Genomic DNA, 26,267 nt, shown 5'->3' with positions numbered 1-26,267 from the left:
AATTTTTAAAGAATGAGAAGATAGAAACTAATGCCTAATGAAGATTCTAGACATTCAGACATTTTCATCTATGTCATATTATGTCTCTGATTACCATGAAGAATAGAGTTCAATTTCAATAAGTTTTTCTACCTTGATGGGCTTATCTAAACTTTTAGAAAAGGGTTATGCTTCAACCTTCTCTCAGCAAATCTTTTCTGAAGTTCTCAAGCAAAACTGATTTGCTACCATCTCACCATTTCAGGAACTATGTCCACCAATGCAAATCACAAACTACAGATGACAACTCAATTGGTGAAAGTCTTATCCATGTTCCTAAAAGTTCAAGACAGGCCTGCCAAGGGCCTTTTTTGCTTTCTTCCAACATCATGAAGATAATCAGTGAAGCACTTTAGTTGGTCACCCATTTATCTCTTCTTTTGATCTTGTGAGCAACCCATCTTATTTTCTTACCATACAATTCTTCAGACATTTCTATCCCTGTTCCTCTTTGGAGTTACACTAGTTATGTGTAACAGTTTGCTTGTCGGCATCATATCACTCTCTAACACTCATTTATAGTTCTTTGGAAAGACTGGTAGTGTTCCATATCTCACTGGTGCTGTATAGCACCCTAATGAAATATGAATATCAAAAAGAGGGGTCTTTGCTTTCATATGAAGCTTGTGGTAACTAAAAACACTTGCAATTCCCTATAAGCCATTCAGTCCTTTCTTTTCAAATCTGATTCCAGCTGACTATATACATACTCTTAAACAATTACTATAGAGTTCCTGAAATAAGAGCATTCTAATGGCTGAATAAATTGTGGTATATGAATATTACTGATGCTGAGTGAAATGAGTAGGACTAGGAGATCGTTGTATACTTCAACAACAATACTATATGATGATCAATTCTGATGGACATGGCCATTTTCAACAATGAGATGAACCAAATCAGTTCCAATAGAGCAGTAATGAACTGAACCAGCTACACCCAGCAAAAGAACTCAGAGATGACTATGAACCACTACATAGAATTCCCAATCCCTCTAATTTTGTCCACCTGCATTTTGGATTTCCTTCACAGGCTAACTGTACACTATTTCAAAGTCTGACTCTTTTTGGACAGCAAAACAACTGTTTGGACATGTATACATATGTTGTATTTAATTTATACTTTAACATATTTAACATGTATTGGTCAACCTGCCATGGGGGGGGAGGGAAGGAAGGGAAAAATTAGAACAAAAGGTTTGGCAACTGTCAGTGTTGTGAAATTACCCATGCATATATCTGGTAAATAAAAACCATTAAAAAAAAAGAAGAAGAAGAAGAGCACTCTACCAACAGCTACCTAATTCTGAGACTCAGCACTTCCTAGATGCTGCTGCCACCATCTTAAAGTCACATGTTTCCTCTCCTCAGTCTGGACTCCACCAAGACAGGGCCAGCTCCAAAAGATGTGACTTTCATCCCTTTGCTCCAAAACTCATTTGGGAGCCGATTGCTTGAGAAGGGAAATAATATAGTTTAGTTCACAGGGAGGATGTAGCAATAACCCTGGCCTTAACCACCTGGCCCTGGGAGTGCTATAGTTCCACAAATATTGCTGGCTGTTGGTCAGTGATAAAGTTTCAGAGACAAAAATGAAGTGTATAGCAGATCACTCCTCGGTTTCATCTCTAAGAAGACCATTTCCCAACTCTACCACTATGCCATAAAATTAGCCTATCAGCGACATGAAGCACCTGGTCTAACTTTTTCCCCTAAATTTATCTTTTTGTTCCTGGTTTTTTGCTAACTTATTTTGGAACTTAGCCTGCTTTAATTGGCATTACAATTATAACAACTCTGTCCCTTGGTTTGGGGGGAAAAAAAGAAATATAAGCATTCTACATTCTAAGCATTCTTCACTCAATCTTCAAAAAGACATTCCTCATCAATTTAATCTTTCCTGTTTAAATGGCTAGGATAAATTCTTTTGAGTGATTATAGATCTCTTTGCTCTGCAATACCCTGAGGGATGATGCACTTGTTGGTCAAACCAACAAGTAGATGATCTGGAGGAGTGAAATCATATCAATTTTGATATTATTGCTATAAATAAAACTAGAAAAAAAAAGTTGCAGCTAAATGGAAGGAGGGATCATTGGTATTCCTTGCCAAGTCAAAGAGAGGAACTGGTGGAATATATTTTAGCTTCCCAGCCACCCACATACTCCTGTCTCTCATCCATAAGAAAAAAGGAAAAAAAGTATCATTTAATCTAACTATTACTCTAGCTGTCATTCTGCATACCTCTTTCCCATTCCTCTCCTATCTTCTAAATCCTATGCAATGTGATTTCTAACCTCAGACACCGACTATGTGATCCAATAAAACTCATTTAATTTTTTCTAACATGTTTCCTCCTCTATAAATGATAATAAGAATAACAACTCATCTTTTAGAGTTGTATTAAGTGAGATAATGTGGAAAGCAGTTTGCAAACCTTAAAGCTATATAGATGCCAGCTATTTTGTCATTATTTAACTGAGGCTGCCCTTTTAAAAGTTACCACTGAACTGATAATTGCCAAATCTCATCTCTCATTCTTCTTGATCTCTCAGTAGCATTTGACATTGTTGATGATCTCCACTTCCAAGATTCCCTCTTCCTTCTATATTTGTGACTCTGGTCTCTCATGATTTTCCTATAAGTTCATTATCTGGCTCCTCAGTTGATTTTTATCTATGTCATGCCCACTAACAGAGGTTTTATGACCTTTGTTCCAAGGCTCAATCACTGGATTCTTTTTTTTTTTGTCCTATACCATCATCCTTGGTGACTTATCAGATCTCGTGTTTCATTACTTCTATGCAGATATCTCAATACATGCATGTCCAACCACAGCCTCTATCATAACCCTCATCACTAATTGCATCTTGAACACTCAGAACTTGATGTATTTTACATATCTCAATGCCAAATAGTAAAAAAAGAAGATATTAGCCTTCCTTCTTCCTCCCAAAAAACCCTTCTTCCAAACTCCCAATTACTGTTAAATATACCACCATTTTCTAGTTTCATCTTTTAGTATCCTTCTGCAATACAATCAGTTGCCAAATCTCATCATTAATACCTTCAAAATCTCTTAGAGATTCCACTATCTCCACTCAATTATAATCCTCATTTAGGCCTTTATCACCTCTCCTACAATTCTGCAATGTCCTTTTTAATCTGTCTACCTGCCTCAAGACTCTCACCACCTTAATCCATCATCTACTCATCTGCCAAGATGATTCTTCTAAAGCCCAGCTTCTTAAACTATGGGTTGTGACCCCATATTGGGTTGCTGTAACAATGTGGGAGCCCTGAAGAGGAAAAACATTACATGAAATATGTAATCACAAATGAACAGGGAATAAGGGTAAAAAGGAATTTTTTGGCTTGAAAAACCTACAATTAAATATAAACACAAGCTTATTAACTGTAACTACAAACATAATAAATTACTCTAGTTAAGTACTTAATTCTTCTTAGCCCAAGTTACTATTTTATAATTGACATTTACATAGCCCTTTTAAGATTATCAAAAGTCTTTACAAATGCATATTACGTCTGATCTTTCCAATAATGTTATAAGGTATGCACTACAGGAATTATTTCCATTTCATAGTTGGCAGAAATGAGGCTCAGAGGCTCAGGATTTTGTCAATGGTCACAGCAGTAGTATTCTAATCCAAGTCTTTATTTCACAAAGCATAAGTTTTTTGGTTTTTTTTCCCCTACTCTGTTATAAAAATCTTACTTTTAATTCTGTTTATTCTTTTTAATATACCTTCATTTCTCAATCTTCCCAATTACCAGCAGGCCACCTCTTGTCACAAAGGATAAGAGATAAAACAAAACAAAACAAAACAAAAAATGCAATTATAGTTCCCCACTTCTGCAAATTAAAAAAGTGTACTTTTAAATGATTTGTTAAGCTTTCCTTTTATAGATCCATAAATGCTGGATTTTGCTTTACACAAATTAAGTACATGAAGGAGCTCCTTATTTTTCTGGGATCTCACCAAGACATGCCACAAATGAAGGCAGTGTGATCCAGTGGCAAGAACACTGGATTGGGTCCTCTAGCCTGGATTCTAGCCTGGTATTATTGCTTGAGAGAACTTGGGCAAACTTCACCTATAAAATGAGAAGTCTGGAACAGATAGGCTTCTAAGGTCTCTTCCTGTTTCAGATCTATGACTCCAAGTGCCTATTACCTCACCTTTCAAAAACCATAATAAAAATTAAACAGTGTAGGAAAGATAGGGGGCTGCAAATGTGAAAGCTTACATATTTTGTCACCTTATGAACAAGTTGGCTTTGCCGAATTGGTTTTTTCCTCTCTTTTCTTTGTTTCAAGAGAAAGCTATATTTGGAAATGAATGGAAATTGAAAACAAAATACAGATATAAAGAAAAGTGAACTAACAAGAAGGGGAGACCATTCAAAGACAATCTTTTCTAGTTATTAAGCTCTAGAGCGTAGTGTTCATTTCAGAGAGCCAGCAGCTATAGATGGGAAGAAAATTATCTTTATTTTCACTATCCTTTAAGTGAAATTTACCATTTCCTTTTATCATGACTGTTGGCAACAAAAACATCATTCTAAAAAAAGGTCCACAGACTTCACCTGACAAAATGCATCATGACAGAACTAAAAGATCATGATTTTGTTTTAGAGCAATAGAGTAAATATGAAAGCTTCTCTTAAGAAATAGGTACCCACTTGAAAGGTGTCAAAAGCTCATTTATAAAATACCTGTGTGTTACTCCCTCCAGTTGAAGAGCCCTTAGTAATTTTCCCAACATCATCATTCCAGTCCCAATCATCATCGTCATCTTCATAATCTTCTTCTTGAATTTCATCATCAACCTCGTTCAAAGTCTGGTGAGAACTTTTAGACGCATCTTCTTCCTCTCTGCTTGTTTCCATGCTGGTCATACTTCCACTAAAAACAGCAATGTTTCAGGTAGTGTTACATACAATCTAAGGAAATATGGCAAAGTACCACAGGTGTGTGAATCTCGAGTCATTAGAAATTTAAGGCATTTGTGATTCCATTGAATTGGAGACACTTTTATTCAAAACTTATTTATTTATTAACTTATTTATTTCAAAGAACTAAACCAAAGTTATTTTTTAAAATAACAACTAAACATGAAACTTTTTAAAATATAAGATTAGCTCATGGGACAGAGGAAGACATATTCTTTGGGCATAAAAAAGGAGGTTTTGTTTGTTTCCCTATGCATATTTATCTCAAGGGTTCTGCTACGTTACTTTTCCTCAGCGCATGGGGAAGGGGGTAATAGAGAGAGGTGAAAGGAAAAAACTGTTCATTAAGAATCTTCAAACTATATGTAGCCAGAAAAGGGCACAAGATACTATATCCCGAGACACTTCTGTGCTAATGACAACACTGTAATCCCCGTATACCAACCCCGAAATACCAACCCCGCCTTTGAAAACCCCAGGCCAAAAACAAATGCTGGAACGACGTCAAGGAGCTCGTGGGGGAACGGGCTGCCCACCTCCGGATAAAGAGAGGATGGACTCGGGTGCAACCCAAGGGGAAACATAAGGCGTCTCGGTCTCCCTGTTTACACCAAGAGTTTGGGGACGTTGTATTTGGGAGCACACCTGGTGCTGGAAGTTTTTGTTTTTGTTTTGCTGAGGCGGTTGGGGGTAAGTGACTCGCCGAGGGTCCCACAGCTACGCCGTATTAAGTGTCGTAACACATTTGCACTCCGGCCCTCCTGACGTCAGGGCGGTGCGGTACCGCGGCGCCACCCGGCTGCCCCGGCATTTTCCTTACTTTGGTGGGGGCGGAAGACGGGAAGAAGAGAAAAACGGACTTCTGCTCATTGAAGAAATTTAAGTGTGATACAGTTAGCTCAGTGGAACACTTGCAGTGCTGTGCTTTGATTGCGGAGACACAGGCTGAGCCCGAGCCCTTAAGAAAGAGAACCAGAGTGATGAAACACGGGGTTCGGAAGCGCAAGGACCGCCTGCGGAGCAGCCGCGTGAGGCCGGGGCGCGGGGGGCCACGCACGCCGCGCGGCTGCTCTTACCTGTCTGAGGAGTCCGCATCATCGAACTGCCCCGGGACGGCTTGGCTCATGAGCTGCTCCCGATAGTTCATGGCGGAGGCGGGATGGGCTCGCCCCGCGGGCCCGGAGGAGGTCGGGCTGAGGTCGGGGACTGAGGCTGCTCCGCGCTCCGCGTTCTGAAGGTCCTTGCGCTGCTCCTCGGGGACTCCGCTTTGCCGCCACACACACTCTCGGGTAGTTGCCGCCACACGCTCTCGGGTAGTTGTCGGCTCACCCGACTCTTCCGCCCAGGCGGTGTCTTCCCCTCGTAAAGCAGAACGGTGGAACTCGCGAAGGACGGCGAGCCGAAAGGGACAAACAACGAAGTCCCAACACGACACCACCGCCTGGCTAACTCTAGAGAAGATAAACGGCAGTTCCTTTAACTATCCACAGTTTGGGATAAGTGCTAACAACCGCGACTTAGCTATTATTTAGGTTACTGCGGCAGAAGCAAAAGAAGCAGCACGTGGGGGATAGCCCGAAATATACAAGCCCGGCCGTTTGCTCCGCCCCCCTTCTCGTACAGCTGCAGCCAATCCATTCCCTGGGCTGATATCCATACCCTTCGGGAGGTACTTGGAGAAAGAGGCCAGCACCGGAGAGAGCGCAAGGCACGTTCTCGTCCCCCAGGATTGGCTGGGCGCGGGCCGATGTCACAACAGCGGAATCTTCTTTCTGCCCAGCTGCCAACTGTCTTCATTTTCCAAAGCCATCTGTGGGGGAAAGAGGGCCCACATCTCTCTTCCCCCACACGGGAGGCCGTGCGGGAGGAACGAAGCTCTAGACCCGGGCCGCAGACCCAGGAACGCTCAATGGAGTCCGAAAGTGAGCACATGAGCATTTTTAAAAACTGTTGGGGGGCTTTGGTGACCAACAAAAGCGAAATGTGAAAGAGCTTTGAAACATGAAAAGCAACACCCTTAAAGAAAGCGATGAATCTTCTAGTGTTTTCCTGTAAGTGCAGAGTATTTTGCCTCTCCAAAAAGGGGTGGTGTGCTACAGGTGCGACATGCGGTACAAGTAACCCAATGTCGCCAATCAATGGGGGAGGCTTATCTGGTGGTTTGGGTTTTTTGTTGTTGTTGTTGTTAAGTATATATATGTTTTTGTTTTTGTTTTTGTTTTTTTCCCGGAAAGGACTGAATGGGGACTTGAGAAAATTTAGGAAGGAAAAGATAGCGCATTTTTTTTTTTTATTCCCGAGGGAATTGGGGTTAAGTGACTTGCCCAGGGTCACACAACTATAAGTGTCTGAGGTCAAATTTGAACTCAGGTCCAACTGAATTCAGGGCTGGTGCTCCATCCACTGCACCACCTAGCTGTCCCCACATTCATTTTTTAAAAAGCATTAATATAACATTAGGATTTTTAAAAGAGCTTTGGAGTAAATGAATTCAGGTATATAGCTGGTTAAAAAGGGGAGGCTTACTATGTTGCTGAAGATTGGGGAATAAAAAGGAGAAACAAAGTGGGGAGGAGGGGGAATTAAGCCTAACTTGGCCTTTATAGTAATTGTTGGGGGAGAAGGGTTTGTGATGGTTTGCTCCACTATGAAGAGTGGATGAATGCTGAGTATAATTAGAAATCTGAGTCCTCAAGCAAAATTGTTAGATTAGAACACTTTTTAAAAATTCAGCAAACTTTGACCGCCAAACTCATTTATATAGATTTAAGGAATGCTGAGTGCTTTACGTATATTATCTTGCATATATACATGTATATCTTCATATATACATACACATATATAATATTATAGTTTTGGGACCTATCATCCAATTAAAGCTGTTCTCTCCAGAGTTTCCAGTGTGAATTCTTAATGCTCTCTCAATTTTCATTCTTGAGCTATTGGATGCATTTGAGTGTGTTGAACCTCTTATATTCCTATAGACTCTCCCTTCTCCTAATTTTTATGTTACTGCTTCCACCGGTTTTCCTACCTGTTACCCATCTGATCTCTTCTCCAATTTCCTTTGCTGGATTATCAACTATGTTCAAATTACAAAAACTGGGTATATCCCCAAGTATGGTAATGAGCCTTTTCCTCTTTTTATGTTTAGTAACATCATCAGCTCTCATGGAGCTTAATTTGGAGATCTCATCAGTTCCCATGGATTTAATTAAAATTTCTGTGCTGTTTTTTCTTCTCATCTACCCATCCTGCCCAAAATTCACTGATGATCAACAATCTTGAATTTCCAACTGTCTTTCAGACATCAAAAACTGGATTCCAATAGACAGTTTAAACTCAATACATCTCAAACAGAACTCATTTTCTTCTCCCTAAATTCTGAGCTCCTCCTTAGTTGTTCAGTCCAACTCTTTGTGACCCCATTTAAGGGTTTTCTTGGCAAAGATACTGGAATGGTTGCCATTTCTTTTCCCAGCTTATTTACAGATGTGGAAACTGAGGCAAACAGTGAAAAGTGACTTGCCCAGACTCACACAGCTAGCCAATGTCTTTCAGGAAGACTCATCTTCCTGACTCTGGGCCTAGCACTTTATCCACTCTGCAACTTAGCTGCCCTCCCTGCTATTTTCCTTGTTTCTCAGTCACAATTTCAGAAGAATTCAGTTGTAACTTATTTTATTACAAGGGAAAGCAGAAACATGTATGGACTTCCTTCTTCTACAGAGTGAAAAGGAGACCAACAATTCCAGCAAAACCTTGGCTATTTAAGGGTTACAGCAGAAAGGGAGGTCTCATGGGAGGAAAGAAAAACATTCCCCTCCCAAATGTGAGTAGCTTGAATGGAAAAAGGAAGCAGTGGGAGAAAGAAAAGTAAGGGAGCAAAAAAGTCAGGAGCTCATCCTATCTCCACCCCCCTGAAGGCAGGATGTTCTGTGCAAGAGTCCTTGCTGCACAAAGTTTATTAGTCTAGGTTATACTGGTAGGAGCCAAGTTTGTAGCTGACTCAGTTTCGGGAGTACATTAATAACTTAATATAAGTTTTAATTACAAAAACAAACAAAAACCCCAAAACACATGCTTGTTAGTTCAAGGGGGCTTTATCTCTGGAAAAGAGGGCAATTCAAGAAAATAGGTTTATGGACCTCTTCATACAATCTAGGAATCATCCTGAATTCCTCTCTCTTTCACCTTTCACATCCAAGGTGTTACTATTGGAAACAAAATTCCAAGCACCAATAACAATCTCAGGATGAGTGAAACAGTTTAAACTTGGGAAAATGGGTGTGAAACTCAAAATAAGCACACATAACCTTCAGAAGCTGAGAAAGCCTTTTTATCCTATTCCAAATACAGGTCCCTCCTTCCGTTTCCCATTGGTTGGGTACAACGAAGTTCATATGCTTCTCCACCATCTTCAGGTTTCTCCTTGGTATGTTTCCCCTGCTGACCACACACATTGCATGGCTATTAAAATGAGCTTTAGCTCCTCCTGAGGAGAAGTTAATATTTATGAAGCAATTAAGCATGGGCACTCTAGCTAAACTATGTCCTTTGTCCTACTTTCAGCTTTTTAAAACTACACAACCAGTTCTATCCAGTTTTGCCTGATTTTAGAAATTCCCCACTGGATTATTTTCAGTTTTTTCTTTCTATGGAAACAACATTGCTAAGGCCTGTCAGTTTCACCTTCACAACATCTCTGCAATGTGCCCCCTTCTCTCCTATGACATCAACACCACTCTGCTGCAGCCTCTCAGCATCTCATGCCTTGATTATTGCAAAAAGTTGCCTGCTTCAATCTATTCTCTACTACTAAAGGGAATTTCCTCCAGCAAAAATCTGACCATGTCATCCCACCCCAACCCCAAGTCAAACTCTGGTGTCTTCCTATTACTTCCAAGAGCAAATACAAAATATTCTATTTGACTTTCAAAGCCCTTCATAACCTAGTCCCCTTCTACTTTCCAGTCTTCTTACACCTACCATGTACCCTTCCATATACTCTTTAATCCTTCCAGCTTCCACTTCAGCTCCAAAACTCTCTGGCTTCCCCCAAATAGAATGCTCTACTTTTCTGTTCCAACTCCTGACCTCTTAGAAGCAGGCTTCTTCAACTTCCCTCTGTAAATTGTTTCCTATTTATCCTGTGTCAACTGAAAGTAAATGACCAGAAAGCCACAGATGTTATGCACTAAAAATACCATTTACTTCATGGAGGCTGTATAATACCCATTAACTCTGAAAAATAAATAAAACCCAATAGCTCACAGAGGTTATAAGCAAAAAGCCTTCTCTGTTCCACTGAAAGAAGGAACCTAGACATGCATGCCAGGGTCCCTTCTAAGACTTAGGAGACCCAAGAAATGATGCTAAGCCTTGATGTGTAGAGTTGTGACTAAGCAAAAAACCAGGCAGTGAGGTACAACCCAAAGCTCGAATAAGTAACACCAACAATAAGGTGAGTTTGCTTAGTAACAAAAATTGTGTTCATAGCAGAATGTAGTCATGTAGATAGATGCTCATCTCATCTCAAGGACTCAAGGACTACCTGGGGCTGGTTTGAGCTAATTTTGTGATTTAGCTGCAGCAGAATTCATCCAGAGGGTGAGCACAGGTTGCTTGTAGGGCCTTAACTCTGAAAACAAGGTATCTCCTAATAGTAAGGAAAGAGAGGAATGATCTTGGCTTGGAGGTGCTGACACTTGAACATATCTTGCTTTGCTTATGTAATTTCTTTAGATTATAAGTCTCTTGAGGACAAAGACTGTTTTATACCTCTTTTTGTATCCCTGGGGCTTAGCAGTGTTGGGCATGTAGTAGGGATTAAATAAATGTTGATTGACTCCCAGATCTTTAAATCAAACTTCACTTTTCCTCCCAAGGTTGCTTGGAATCACCAATTGCCTAGTAGATATTTCCAGAGGAATGTTCTTTTAAGTATCTTAATTGTGTCCAAAACAGAATTTATTATCTTTGTGTTTTTTTTCATTGATCCACCAAAATTTTTATAGTTACTGTCATTCTTGAAGTCATACAAGTTTATAATGTTGGTGTTATCCATAGCTTGTCACTCTACTTCATCTCATATAAGTCATTTGCCAAATCTTACCTATCTCCACAATATGTATCCATCCCTTTCTTTCTGCTTACACAGAAAACCACCTTAATTAAGACTTTTCACCATATGCTTGAAACTCTGGAATGATGTCCTAATTGGTCTCCCTGCTTCAAGTCTTTCTCTCTGCCAGTTCACAACTTTCAAACTGATTTTTTTTTTAAGTGAACTTCTAAATATATTGCTCTTTTCCTCAAAAAACTCCCCGAACTCTCTATTTGTTGCCTCTAGAATAAAATATAAAAATCTCTGGCTTTTAATATTTTTTACAATCTGTCTCCAATCTCTTATTTCGAGACTTCTTATTCCTACCCTTCCTGCTCTTTATAAAGCACAGCCTTCTGTCTGTGGTTCACATATCATCCTCTAGTTCCCATATCTGTGCATTGGTCTTCCACCTGAAAACCATTCCGTCCTTACTTTTCCCTTGTAGAATCCCTCACTTCCATCAAGACAGCTCACATCCCAGATATCTTATGCACATCTTTTCTTATTTTGATAGCCCACTAACTTCTTTTAACTACTAACCCTGAATTTAACTAATTTATGTTTATTTTTTTGCTTATTTTGTATATAATCAGTATATATTTGTATTTGTACATCTTGTCTCCCCTGAAAGAATGTAAGCTTCTTGAAAAAAAAAGTGTTTTTTTTTCTTTCCTTCCTTACTTTTTTTTTTTTTTTTTTTTTTTTTTTTTGTCTTTATGTCCCCAGTGTCCAGCAGAGTTTGGCATATTATAGAAGCATAATAAATATTTGCTGATTGATTTTATTTGATTAGAGTATTTATGTAAGTACTCTAGAGTGGATAAAAAGATTAAATGAGAGAAGCTTCTGTAATGTTCTCTTCTCTAAATTATAATGTTCTCTGTGAACAGGTTTCTTGGAGAGCTTCTGGAGTTAGCCTTAGTTTCAGTTCAGTGTAATATCCCCTAATGCAGCCAGGAGTTAAAGTCCAAGTCCTTTACTTTCTCCTTCAAAGTATTGAATCTTTTCCTGGGGCCTGGTTAGCTTTCTTAGAGGCCTATCTCTCTCCTTGGTTCCAAGAGCTCCCTCCCATGTCTCCAGTCAGCACAAAGGAATGACTCTTGACTCCTCCTCCCAGGGAGTGGGCCTGTGGGTTTCTGTGGACTTGTGAGTTTCTATGGGCTTGTTGCTCTGGCCCTGAGATTTTCTTGCTTATACTTCTGCCTGACTTGTGAATCTCTTCGAAGTCCAAGAGTAGACTTGTCCTTTAGTGGGCTTGTGTACTCCTCCTTATCTATGCTCTCTAAAGGTGTGAATCTTGTGGAATTATAGTAAGTACATGTAAATTGGAGAATCATTATCTCATCAATTCTACTGAGTACCTTGTTTCAACTTCTGGCCCATAACAAGCTTCCACCTTAGGAGCCCACCAAGTAAACATCAATAAAATAAGTATATAAGATACTTAAATCTTACACATAAATAACTAATAGGATATTATGTAAGAATTAAATGTCTAAGAGAAGTGCCAAGTATGCATGGGAGTGGGGTAGAGAGGGGAAGTAAGAAAGCAGAGGTAACATGTTAGGTATCATTTCTCAGATTAGGTAATAACCAGGAAAAGTGAGGACTGTTTGGGAAGGTAGGAACAGACAGTAGCCAAGTTTGGCTGGAATACAATGCCCATAAAGTTGTGATAAGTCTAGAATTAGGAAATATTGCCAAGCTGTGGAGGATCCCACTTTTTGCCATCCGAAAAATCCCCTGCCACTGGCCAATAAGGGAGAGGCAGATATAAGCCAAGATATCATGAGAAGCTAATTGGTCCAAGACAAGAAGTTGAGTTGAGGGACAACTATAAACTTAGACTGGTGAACTTAGGGTTTAAGGTCACAAAACTAACAATTTTTTAGGCCCTCCCCTTTACAATGATGGAATGAAATTTTTATCCCAAGAGTTTATTCCTTGAGGAGATCTGTTAGGGAAGTGTACCCCAGGCAGGACACAATTTTTTCTTGAACTATAGGTTTTATTCTAAGAACAGTTCTGAGGGAAGCTTTGCTCCTATAGTTCCAAATCTAAAGATTTCTAGATAATTCTGACAATATAATTTAATACAATTACTTAAACTTCATTCTCAGATTTTGAAACTTTAGAGAATTTTAGTTTATATATCATTTGCTTTTTCTGTCTTTACCTAAATCCTGTACATGATAACAAGAGTCTTTTTTAAAAAAAAACATTTTAAGTATCCAACCATAAAATGAATTCTTCTGCCTTTCTATCAGACAGATATTTTTTAAATGGGAAAATAATTTCACTTTTTACTTTCTGTATCAATTTATGTGCAAAATCCTTCATTTATTATGTGAACTTATTACTACAAGCATATTCAAAGCCTGAACTTCCATGATATGTAAATTTGAAAGCCAATCATATACATCTACATATACTTTTCAGAGAAAATAATCTAATACCTTCTTAAAATTTACTATCCATTCATTTGGAAAACTTTTACATTACATCTTTGTCTTGTTTTTTGTCAAATCATTTTTCCTTTAAGAGATTATCATCCCTATATTATAACTTGACCACAAATAGTTAAAAATGTAACATGTCCAAACTTACTTGCATCTTATTATAACTCCAGAGAAGTTCCAGTATCCTTCTGTTATTTAATAGATTTAACATTATACTTAGAAAACTACTTGAATATATAAATTTGCTAGAAAAGGAAAAAAAGGGATATAACTATACCAATGTCATATCATTATCGATATTTGATTCTAGGCATTAGTTATATTTGACAGAAATCAGCAAGGTTCAATATTAATCAGATAAGAAAATTTCCTTTTCAGAACGGAAATAACACAGTGGGGAAATAAAGTTAAGAGGATCCTACCTTAGGCCAGGCCAATGTCACTCTCAAAAATTATTCTAGGCAGAGACATTCATCTTTATCAGTTCCCAGACTGTAACACATACCATTTTCTATTATTGCCTTCATGATGGCTCAAACAACTATCCCTGTAATGAAAGCTCAAAATGACAGTAAATTATAGGCCCAATAATTTTTCTTTTTCTTTTTTTTTTTTTCCTTATCTTCCTCAGAAAGCCTAAATTGGACATTAATCCAGTTTACTGGAATTACTTCAACTATGAAAGTTCATTCATTTTCCCTAGTCTTCTAAACTGTGGTTACATCTCTTAGCAGTTTTCCTGACTGACTGTATTTTAAGTCTTTCAGAGTAACAAAACATACAAACAGTACAATGTGACACAAGAATTTTCCTACATTTTACAAAGAGACAGGCACAAAATAAGATAGACATATATACTAGATACTTCTATCTAAGTTTTTCTTAAGGGAATCTGAGTTACAAAAGGCCTTTTATTAATATAATAATATATTAAAATACAAAAAGGCTTCTTACCTGGTGGTTTCAAGTAACCATTTATTAAAACCCAGGAGATAATAGGTCTAACTAGGAATAAAGGCCAACAATTGACATTTAGATTTGGGATTCATTTGTTTAAATGTGATAAAGTTGTAGGAGGGAGTGGAATCACTAAAGGGAAGAATTTAAAGAGAACAGAGGTATCAGTGACAAAACTTTTGAGAATACTCACTCTCAGGAAAGGAGACAGAAGAAGCAGTTAAAGAAGTTGGAGGAAAAACCATTTGGAATTGGCTAAGAAATAGACTAGTTGATCAGTGGAATAGGTTAGGTTCACAGGACAAAAGAGTCAATAATTGTTGCAATCTAGTGTTTGACAAACCCAAAGATCTAACTTTTGTGATAAGAATTCATTATTTGACAAAAACTGCTGGGAAAATTGGAAATTAGTGTGGCAGAAACTAGGCATGGACCCACGCTTAACACTGTACACCAGGATAAGATCAAAATGGGTTCATGATTTCGGCATAAAGAACGAGATTATAAATAAATTAGAAGAACATAGGATAGTTTACCTCTCAGACTTGGGAAGGAGGAAGGAATTTGTGACCAAAAGAAGAACTAGAGATCATTATTCATCACAAAATAGAAAATTTTGATTATATTAAGATAAAAAGCTTTTGTACAAACAAAACTAATGAAGTAGGAAGAAACTTCAAGAGAGTATGAAGTCTTGAGAAATTAAGAGGAAAAAGCAGGGATAGCAACAGTATTCACTGCAGAAGGTGAAGGAAGAAGACAAAAGCTGTTTGTTTGACTTGATGTTTAAAAGATCATTTGGTAAAATTTGAAAAAAACAGATTTAGTAGAAGTTGAACACTGCATTTACGAAGGTCAAAGAAAAAGGATAGGGACATAGAAATGGCAAATTGAAAAAATATTTGTTTTTAGGATTGGAAGCATAATTTAGAGCAGATAAGCAGAAACTAATGCTGTGAAGGACTCTAAGGATGTAGGCAAGACCCTGATTGAGGTTGGATGGCAGCAAAAGTGCCTAGCAATAATAGAAGGAAAAGCCCAGGTAAAATCAATTGACAGTGCTGCTGTTTCAGGAAAGGGCTTGTCTATAGTAGTTCTATCATTGTTTCTCTGATTTCTCAGACAGAAGCATCTCTCTCACTATTGCCCTTCTTTCACTTCAGACTATCAGCTCTCAAGGGCAGAGGATTCTGCTTTTGTGTGTGCGTATCCATTATGTGTTCCTTCATTTATCAAATGCCAAGCACTCTGCATCATCTGCTGAGTTTTCAGGTATTTGCAGGAAGGGCTGCCTCCCAGAGAAGAGATTTGTTTGGCAGGGCCATGTGGAGGAAGGGGGCGGGGTGAGACAAAAAAGGCAGGGGTAGTTTGAAAAAGAACTTGAGATTCAAGATTCCATGCCAAGATAATGGGGCCAGAAGTAGAATGGGCTGCCTTGAAATGATACTTTCCCCTTTTTTTGTGGTCTTCAATCATCTGTCAGAATGAGTGGGATGTTTGTTTTTGGACTGAATGTAAGACCTAAAATACTAAGAGTTCAAATGCAGCCTCAAGCATTTGCTAGCTGGGAGACCCAGGATAAATCACTTCACTTTTATCTACCCGCGATTCTTCATGTATAAAATTAGGATGATAGGGGCAGCTAGGTGGTGGCAGTGAATAGAACACCATCCCTAAAGTCAGGAAGACCTGAGTTCAAATTATGACCTCAGACACTTAACACTTTCTAGCTGTGTGATCCTGGGCAAGTCACTTAACCCCAATTGCCTCAGCAATAAATTAATAAAAATAAAATAAAACAGAATTAGGATAATAATACCATATACCTGCCAGGGTTATTGTGGGAATGAAATGGGGAAAGATTTGTAAAGAGCTTTGCAAAACTTAAGAGTGCTACCTAAATGCTTTTATTTATTAAAAAGCTATTATCATTTATAGATTGAACTTGACAGCCACTGAAATACTTTCCAACTTGACAGTGATAATTAGTCTTCAGACTATAGGGCAGAGAATATGCATGTTATAGAATTTCAGAGATAAAAGACTTCAGGAAGAAGTAAAATAGTTAGGAAATTCATCATAAAACCAGAAAGAAATTAAAATAGATCTTAAGGAATGGGGAAGATTTGAATATATGAAAGAAAAATAAGAGACTACTCTAGGATATTCTAACTAAGGAAGTCCTAGAGCAAGAATGGATGGACAAGAGTCATTCCGTTACTAGAACATTGAGCAAAGCTCTATGCTGGGACATGGTGAGAAGTAAAGTTGGCCAGCGTGGAGGGGAGATGTTTGGTATCATGGTAGGAAATTAGTAAGTTTTTGAGTAGAGGATAATAAAACCACTTATTACATGATGTTTAAGGGTGATGGGGGTAAACTGGCTCATCCTGGTATAAGTGGATTCCCAAAGTTCCCCAAGATGGACAAGGAGGCCAAGAATGGTGGAAATGGTCTCTAAAAATGGATTAGGATGGTAGGGAAACCTCAAGTAAACTCTGTAATCTGGGCATATCATGAGTAGATTCTAGATTAAGGGGATAGAAAGGAGACTGAAGAGGTATAGTTATATAAGTAAAAGAAACATTTTAAAAGAATTGCTGTTTTGAAAGAATAGCAAATAGGAATTTGTGACTGAATAAATATGAACTAGGTAGTCCAGTGGATAGAGCGACAGGCCTGGAGTCAGGAAGACTTATCTTTCTTAGTTCTAAGGCAGCCTCAGATCCTTCTTAGCTATGTGACCTTAGGTGAGTTATTTAACCCTGTTTGCCTCAATTTCCTTAACTGCAAAATGAGCTGGAGAAGGAAATGGCAAACCACTGCTCTATCTTTGCCAAGAAAACCCCAAATAGGGTCACAAAGCCCTGTGGGTTTGTTTTGTTGTTGTTGTTGTTGTTGTTGTTTTTTACAATTTATTTATTTACAAAGCATATGCAACATTCGCCCTTGCAAAACCTTTTCTTCCAAATTTTCCTCACCTTTCCCCTGCCCCCTCCCCTAGCTGTTAGATAGTCCAATACATGTTACATATGTAGAAATACATGTTAAATTTAATATCTGTATACGTATTTATACAGTTATCTTGCTGTACAAGAAAAATCAGAACAAGAAAGAAGGAAAAGAAAAATTGAGAAAGAAAACAAAAAGCAAAGAAATAACAACAACGAGTGAGAATGCTATGTTGTGTTCCACACTTTGTTCTCACAGTTCTCTCTCTGGATGTAGATGGCTCTCCTCATCACTAAACAAATGGAACTGGTTTGAATCATCTCATTGTTGAAGAGAGCCACGTCCATCAGAATTGATCATCATATAGTCTTGTTGCTGTGTATTCATTTCACTTAGCATCAGTTCATGTCTCTCCAGGGCTTTCTGAAATCATCCTGCTGGTCATTTCTTACAGAACAATTATATTCCATAGCATTCATATACCATAATTAATTAAGCCATTCACCAATTGATGGGCATCCACTCAGTTTACAGTTTCTTACCACTACAGAAAGGGCTACCACAAACATTTTTGCACATGTGGGTCCTTTTCCCTCCTTTAGGATTCCACCAACAATATATCAGTGTCCCAGTTTTCCCACATCCCCTCCAACTTCATCATTATCTTTTCCGGTTATTTTAGCCAATCTGACAGGTGTGTAGTGGTATCTCAAAGTTGTCTTAATTTGCATTTCTCTGATCAATAGTGATTTGGAGCACCTTTTCATGTGACTACATATAGTTTTAATTTCTTCATCTGAAAATTCTCTGTTCATATCCTTTGACCATTTATCAATTGGAGAATGGCTTGAACTTTTATAAATTTGAGTCAATTCTCTCTATATATTTTTGAAATGAGGCCTTTATCAGATCCTTTGGGTATAAAAGTATTTTCCCAGTTTATTGCTTTCCTTCTAATTTTGTCTTCATTAGTTTTGTTTGTGCAAAAACTTTTTAAGTTAATATAATCAAAATTATTTTGTAATGAATAATGGTCTCTAGTTCTTTGGTCACAAACTCTTTTCTCCTCCACAAATCTGAGAGGTAAACTATCCTATGTTCTTCTAATTTGTTTTTATAATATCATTTTTTGTGTCTAGATCATGAACCCATTTTGACCTTATTTTAACCTATATGGTGTTAGGTGCGGGTCTATGTCTAGTTTCTGCCTTCCTAGTTTCCAGTTTTCCCAGCTGTTTTTGTCAAATAGTGAATTCTTATCCCAAAAGCTGCGGGGCCTTTAAGTTTGTCAAATACTAGATTGTTACAGTCATTGACTATCGTGTTCTGTGAACCTAATCTGTTCCACTGATCAACTAGTCTATTTCTTAGCCAGTACCAAATGGTTTTGGTGACCTCTGCTTTATAATATAGTTTTAAATCTGGTACATCTAGGCCACCTTCCTTTGATTTTTTTTTTTCATTAGTTCCCTTGAAAGTCTTGACCTTTTGTTCTTCCAGATGAATTTTGTTATTTTTTCTAGGTCAGTAAAATATTTTCTTGGGTGTTTGATTGGTATAGCACTAAATAAATAGATTAGAAAGTATTGTCATCTTTATTATATTTGCTCGACCTATCCAAGAGCACTTAATATTATTCCAATTTCTCAGATCTGACTTTATTTGTATGGAAAGTGTTTTGTAGTTTTGCTCATATAGTTCCTGACTTTCCCTTGGCAGATGGATTCCCAAATATTTTGTACTATCGACAGTTATTTTAAATGGAATTTCTCTTTGTATCTCTTGCTGTTGGATTTTGTTAGTGATATATAAAAATGCTGATGATTTATGTGGATTTATTTTATATCCTGCAACTTTGCTAAAGTTGTGGATTATTTCTAATAGTTTTTTAGTTGATTCTCTAGGGTTTTCTATGTATATCATCATATCATCGCAAAGAGTGATAATTTGGTTTCCTCAATACCTACTCTTAATTCCTTTAATCTCTTTTTCTTCTCTTATTGCCAAAGCTGGCATTTCTAATACAATATTAAATAGTAATGGTGATAGTGGGCAACCTTGTTTCACCCTGATCTTATTAGGAATGGTTCCAGTTTATCCTCTTTACATATGATGCTTGCTGATGGTTTTATATAGATGCTACTGACTGTTTTAAGGAAAAGCCCATTTATTCCTATACTCCCTAGTGTTTTTATTAGGAATGGGTGTTAGATTTTATTAAATGTTTTTTCTGCATCTTTTGAGATGATCATATGGTTTTTGTTAATTTGGTTATTGATATAGTCAATTATGCTAATAGTTTTCCTAATATTGAACCAATTCTGCATTCCTGCTATAAATCATACTTGGTCAGAGTGTATTATCCTGGAGATGATTATCTGTAATATCTTTGCTAATATTTTGTTTAAGATTTTTGCATCAATATTCATTAGGAAGATTGGTCTATAATTTTCTTTCTCTGTTTTCATCCTAACTGGTTTAGGTATCAGTACCATGTCTGTGTCATAAAAGGAATTTGGTAGGAGTCCTTCATTCCCTATTTTTTCAAATAGTTTATGTAGTATTGGAGTTAATTGTTCTTTAAATTTTTGGTAGAATTCACATGTAAATCCATCTGCTCCTGGGAATTTTTTTTCAGAGAGTTGATTAATAGCTTATTCTATCTATTTTTCCAAAATGGGACTATTTAAATAATTTATTTCCTCTTCTGTTAATATGAGCAATCTATATTTTTGTAGGTATTCCTCCATTTCACTTAGGTTGTCAAATTTATTGGCATAAAGTTGGGCAAAGTAACTCCTAATCATTGCTCTAATTTCCTCTTCATTTTTGAGTCTAACAATTTGATTTTCCTTTTTCTAATCAAATTATCTAAAGGTTTGTCTATTTTATTGGTTTTTTCATAAAACCAACTCTTAGTTTTATTTATTAATTCAATATTTTTTTTTTTTTAGTTTCAATTTTATTGATCTCACCTTTTATTTTTAGAATTTCAAAGCCCCATTATGTAATAGAAAAAAGGAATGAGTTAACACTCAAGTTTTCAAGCCCAGGTAACTGGAAAAATGGTATTGCTACTGACAAAGACAGGAAAGTTGGGAGGGATTAGTGCCATTTTGGGGGGAGAAATGGCAAATTAGTTTTAGAGCCTTAGATATCTCCATTGACATTCTGTAAATATCCTTTGTTAAAGTGGCAGAACAAATAAAGACTTGTACTATGTGTCATCTGATCTGGTCTTTTGAATTGTCTTTAGCTTCCATGGCCCCTAAGCCTTCTAGGAGCTACTTGACTAGTTGCTTTGACATTATCCTTGTTTATAGAAGATTATATCCAAACAAATTTTACCACCATATGTGATTACACTGTATACACACACACACACACACACACACACACACACACACACACATATCTACATGTATATACAGAGAAATGTATACGTATATATGGAAAGAGAGAAACTAAATCTTTTAGGAATAGCATTTAATTTTGTCCACTACTTTTTCTAAATGACATACCAAAAAATGCCATTTGCTGTTTTCTTAATGTGTAGGAAAGATGGGAAGATTAGCTTCTTTCTACTATATTTAGAATATGCTAGTTGGCATAAAAATGTTAATTTAGGGGTCTTAATTTAACACCTATAAACAATAACTATCAAAAATATTTTGAAGAGGATATTGTAGCGAGCTGTCGTCTCCAGAAGCTGCTGGATCGCTCTCTGGGAAGAGATCTGCTGTGTCTTCTACTCAAATCTCTCCGACAGATTCTTCTTCCTGTAATGAACCGTTGTCTCCAGGCAGTTGCTGTTAACTCTTGTCCAAAGAAGTGACTTCCCTTCCTGCAGAGAGCTCCGTCAAGCCTGATGCAATTCAGAGTCTCTTCTTTCTCTGAGAGTCCTCTTCTTTTATTCTCCCAGAGAATGGGCGTGGGATAATGCAAGGGCTTCTGGGAAGAACCACCCCAGCCAATGGGCTTGCTCCTTCTATCAAGTCAACCTGAGTTCTCACCTTGTAATTGTCCAGAAAACCTGAATTCTCACCTTGTCACCATCCAGACAACCTCAGTTCTCACCTAGTAATCCCAACATCTCCCCCTTTCTTTTGATTTAGAACATAGGACAGTCATGACCTTGAAACATAAATCCATCAATATGGGAAGTATTACAGATAATTACATAAATGACCTTGAAACATAAATCCATCAATATGGGAAGTATTACAGATAATTACATAAATTACATAAGCATATAGTAACATAGTAACATAACACATGCTAGAAGTATATAACATAATCAAATAATCATAAATTGAAAATTTATAAATGTCCATAAGTCCATTGTCCATTAGTCTCATCTTGATTCCTTAAATGATGTTGGCTGACCCTTAAATTCCCATTGCTACCCCTTAAGGAATGGTGCGAAGGTCTGGTCTAGCTCCTCTTGTCAGGATAAGCAAAAGTCCTTGCCCCACGTTGGGCGCCAATTGTAGCGAGCTGTCGTCTCCAGAAGCTGCTGGATCGCTCTCTGGGAAGAGATCTGCTGTGTCTTCTACTCAAATCTCTCCGACAGATTCTTCTTCCTGTAATGAACCGTTGTCTCCAGGCAGTTGCTGTTAACTCTTGTCCAAAGAAGTGACTTCCCTTCCTGCAGAGAGCTCCGTCAAGCCTGATGCAATTCAGAGTCTCTTCTTTCTCTGAGAGTCCTCTTCTTTTATTCTCCCAGAGAATGGGCGTGGGATAATGCAAGGGCTTCTGGGAAGAACCACCCCAGCCAATGGGCTTGCTCCTTCTATCAAGTCAACCTGAGTTCTCACCTTGTAATTGTCCAGAAAACCTGAATTCTCACCTTGTCACCATCCAGACAACCTCAGTTCTCACCTAGTAATCCCAACAGGATATTCCTAATGAACAGCTAGAAATCTCATAAGAAGCAGATGTCACTAACATCAGCACTTTTTCTGAAGACTTAATCCAATCAGATTTTCATTTGTTTTTGGACAGCAGTTCTGTAACTTCAAAATTAACTCAGGTGTGCATTAGTCATGAATTCTGGTGGATGCAAATTCATAAAGCTGTTTTCAATATGAAATGTCCTTAAAGAAATAATAGAAGAAAACAAAAGGAGTTCAGGGATAAGTCTTTCTTGTTATATTGGTTATTCATATTCATAGAACTTCTGAGTAGAGGGAATCTTTGAGATCATTCCACTTTTGTAGTTAAAGAAACAGTATCAGATTAAATGATTTGCCCATGTTCTCACAGGTAGTTAGTGACAAGAGGAGGATAATAATAACAGCTGACATCAGTGTAGAACTTTAAAGTTTAAACCTCATTCCACAAATATTATCTCCTCACTTGTTCCTCACAATAATCCTGTGAAATAGGTACCACAGATAATATTATCTGCATTTTATGTCTGAGGAAACTCAGAATCAGTGATCACAAAACTTTCTGAGTCAACATTCTCACTCAGTTGTAACCTGACTCAGCATTATATTTCACTGCAGTATCATCATTAGTGTGTGAATTAATGAGTTCACCATTTATTTAGAGGATAGCATTTTAAGAGTTGGAAGAGACAAAAGCTAAATAAAAAATAAAAGAGCCACGTACACAGTTAACAAAGATGATTACATCACACTAGACAACTTAAAAAATGGTAGGTATATCTTCAGTAGTGATATAAAAAAGCAGAAAAACTCTGACATCTCTTGCCCTGAGACAGCTCACAAATAAGGTATTTTAAGTGTTTTAAAAGAAATTATACCATTTTTATTGCTCTTCATCATTTTATCAATTAACACTATTCAAATATTAGTCATATGCATTGGCCACAGTCATGGTAATTCTTTGTATTTATGTAGAGCTTTTTGGATTACATAATGTTTTCATGTAGTCTCATCCACAAATTTTCATTTCTTATGGCACTTGTCAGTATTGGGATATAATCAAGGTGTTGGCTTGAGAGTCAAGACTTATATCTAATCTAGTAATCCTCATATGAACAGAAATTCCTCTATACCAGCTTCCCAAGTTAATTACCAAATCTTTGCTAGAAGAACTCTTAATGAAAGGGAACCTACTTTCTGTGGCATTCTGTTATAGATAGCTCTAATTTGGGGGATTCTCTTTTTGTATAAAATCTGGACCTTTACAATTTTTGCTCATTCTTAGTTCTTTTTTCTAGGGCCTAGACAAATAAGGCAGATTTCTTTTCCATGTGGTTACTTGTTAAATACCTGAAGGACACTATTCTGTGTACCTTGAATCTTCCTTCTCAATTTCCAATTCCTTCAAAAATGTTAATGCTAATCCTGTCACTTAGTCAGTAAACATTTACTGTGTTCCAGGCACTTGTGCTGAGCATTGGGGCTACAAAGAAAAGCAAATGATAAGCCCATGTTCTAAAGATACAAAAGGAAGACAAGATACAAAAAGGAGAAAAATGGAGGCTGAGTATGAAGGACAGAATGTGGTCCAGAGGAGTGGGAAAGATAAGATGGTTACCCTCCTTAAATGGAGGATCTGGGAGGAAGTCTACTTTTGACCCTCCAGCCTCTCTAGTCAGAAGGAGGGAGGGGTCTTAATGGCAGAGGAGGCATGACTATCAAAGATGATGTTATTTTGCAGGATGATAAGATTCCAGAGGTCAGGACAAGTCCAGAAGTGCAGCTGCATGGGAAATGATGACATACTCTAGAGCACAAGTGTCAAATACAGGGACTTATGTGGTAGCCTGCAACACTCCATGTGCTGCCTGAGCCAGGTTAAAAAATAATTTGAAAATATATAGAAAAATAAATAAAATGTAGATAATGTTAATATGTGATTTTCTAAGTCACTATGCGCCTATAGAGATCCTTACATGTGGTTTAGTGGCTCCTGTTTCTGATTTTGATACTGCTAGTCTACAGACTTCTCCCCATCTTGCTCATTCTTCTCTGGATGTGTCATCAAATGTGGCAATCATAATTTAAGACAGTGGTTCACATAGGATCTGACCAGTAAAGAGGACACTGAAACCCTTGCCTCCTTTAGTTATGAATCCTGTGCATCTTAATAGAGATTATGTCCACATTAGTTTTTTTTGGCCAGGAAGATATTAGTCAACAAATATTTATTAAGCATATATGCCAGTCACTCGTGACTCTTAGTAAATTTGCACTTCCCTGGGGCAGCTAGGTGGTGCAGTGGATAGAGCACCAGCCTTGAATTCAGGAAGACCCGAGTTCAAATCTGGTCTCAGACACTTAACACTTCCTAGCTGTGTGACCCTGGGCAAGTCACTTAACCCCAGCCTAAAAATTAAAAAAAAAAAAGTTTGCACTTCCCTTAAAACTCCCAGGTCTTTTTCAGATAGTTTATTGTCAAGCTATTCATTTCCCTCTTGTACTTTGGATCCAAGTGTAGCACTTTATACTTTTCTCTATTAAAATGTTATTACATTTAAACCGCTATTCTTTCCTGTCCTGATCCTTTAGGATTATGATCCTAAAGAATAATATTCAAACAAGTTGTTTCAAATGTGCTAACTATTTGTACAGTCTAAATTTCAAATACAGGCCATCTGTTCATGCAAGTCTTTTGGTCATTGATAAAAATGTTAAACAGCAGCAGGCCAAAAACAGACTTTAGGTGGTCACTTCATTAGAGACCTTTTTTCTAAATTGACTTTTGGTTCTAGTCACTTAAGAATTTAATAATTAAACCTTACTGTAGTTCTATCTTGTCCACATTTCTCCATGTTGTTCACTACAATAGTGTGAGAGACTTTGTCAAATGATGTACTAAAATCTAGACATATTGTGACTACTTCATTTCCTCTTTTTACTCATCTAATAACTAAATGGTAATGTGGTTAAATCTGGTATCACCTTTTTGTTTGTTAAGCTATACCAGCTTTTTTATTGATTAGTGTTTTCTTTTAAAAATCATCATGTTAATAATATTCTATAATAATCCCAGGAAATGAGATCAAGCTCACAATCTATACTTTGAAGATTTTAATTTTTTCCCTTTTGGAAGCCAGAACACTTGTCCTTTTCAAGTCATGCCCTCTCTTCCATTCTTCATGATTTTTAAAAGATTACTAATAGTCGAACAGACAATTTTCAGTTGATGAAATTGAAACTATTTCCACTCATGTGAAAGAGTGTTCCAAATCACTACTGATCAGAGAAATGCAAATTAAGACAACTCTGAGATACCACTCACTACACACCTGTCAGATTGGCTAAGATGACAGGAACAAATAATGATGAATGTTGGAGGGGATATGGGAAAACTGGGACACTAATACATTGTTGGTGGAGTTGTGAAAGAATCCAGCCATTCTGGAGAGCAATCTGGGATTATGCCCAAAAAGTTATCAAACTGTGCATACCCTTTGATCCAGCAGTGCTACTACTGGGCTTATATCTCAAAGAAATACTAAAGAAGGGAAAGGGACCTGTATGTGCCAAAATGTTTGTGGCTGCCCTTTTTGTAGTGGCTAGAAACTGGAAAATGAATGGATGCCCATCAATTGGAGAATGATTGGGTAAATTATGGTATATGAATGTTATGGAATATTATTGTTCTGTAAGAAATGACCAGTAGGATGAATACAGAGAATCTTGGAGAGACTTACAAGGACTGATGCTGAGTGAAATGAGCAGAACCAGGAGATCATTATACACTTCAACAGCAATACTGTATGAGGATGTATTCTGATGGAAGTGAATATCTTCAACATAGAGAAGATCTAATTTAGTTCCAACTTATGGACAGAATCAG

At 37.4% G+C, this 26,267-nt stretch overlaps 2 protein-coding genes across 12 annotated transcripts in view; one reads left to right on the top strand and one right to left on the bottom strand.

Moving 5' to 3' along the window:
- RIOK1 (RIO kinase 1) overlaps positions 1–6,697 on the bottom strand; it is a 38,352-nt gene extending 31,655 nt beyond the window's left edge. The window contains exons 1-2 of one of the 2 annotated variants that reach the window (XM_074271104.1): positions 6,089–6,697; positions 4,776–4,965 (exon numbers count right to left, since the gene is read on the bottom strand). In XM_074271104.1, the coding sequence (XP_074127205.1) occupies positions 4,776–4,965; positions 6,089–6,159 (261 nt within the window). In that variant the 5' untranslated portion in view covers positions 6,160–6,697. The remainder of the gene's footprint in view (positions 1–4,775; positions 4,966–6,088) is intronic. The other variant, XM_074271114.1, reaches the window with a different exon arrangement.
- Positions 6,144–26,267, top strand: part of CAGE1 (cancer antigen 1) — a 103,700-nt gene continuing 83,576 nt past the window's right edge. For 6 of the 10 annotated variants that reach the window (XM_074271045.1, XM_074271073.1, XM_074271060.1 and 3 more), the window contains exon 1: positions 6,760–6,934. In XM_074271045.1, the coding sequence (XP_074127146.1) occupies positions 6,760–6,934 (175 nt within the window). Of the gene's footprint in view, positions 7,064–9,371; positions 9,448–26,267 lie in introns of all 10 variants that reach the window. The other 4 variants (XM_074271084.1, XM_074271066.1, XM_074271054.1 and 1 more) reach the window with 4 other exon arrangements.

Source organism: Sminthopsis crassicaudata, chromosome 1 (assembly GCF_048593235.1).
Source record: "Sminthopsis crassicaudata isolate SCR6 chromosome 1, ASM4859323v1, whole genome shotgun sequence".
In the NCBI taxonomy this organism is placed as follows: domain Eukaryota; kingdom Metazoa; phylum Chordata; class Mammalia; order Dasyuromorphia; family Dasyuridae; genus Sminthopsis; species Sminthopsis crassicaudata.
Note: the sequence above shows the minus strand (reverse complement) of the source record. Positions and strands in the feature narration are given on the sequence as shown.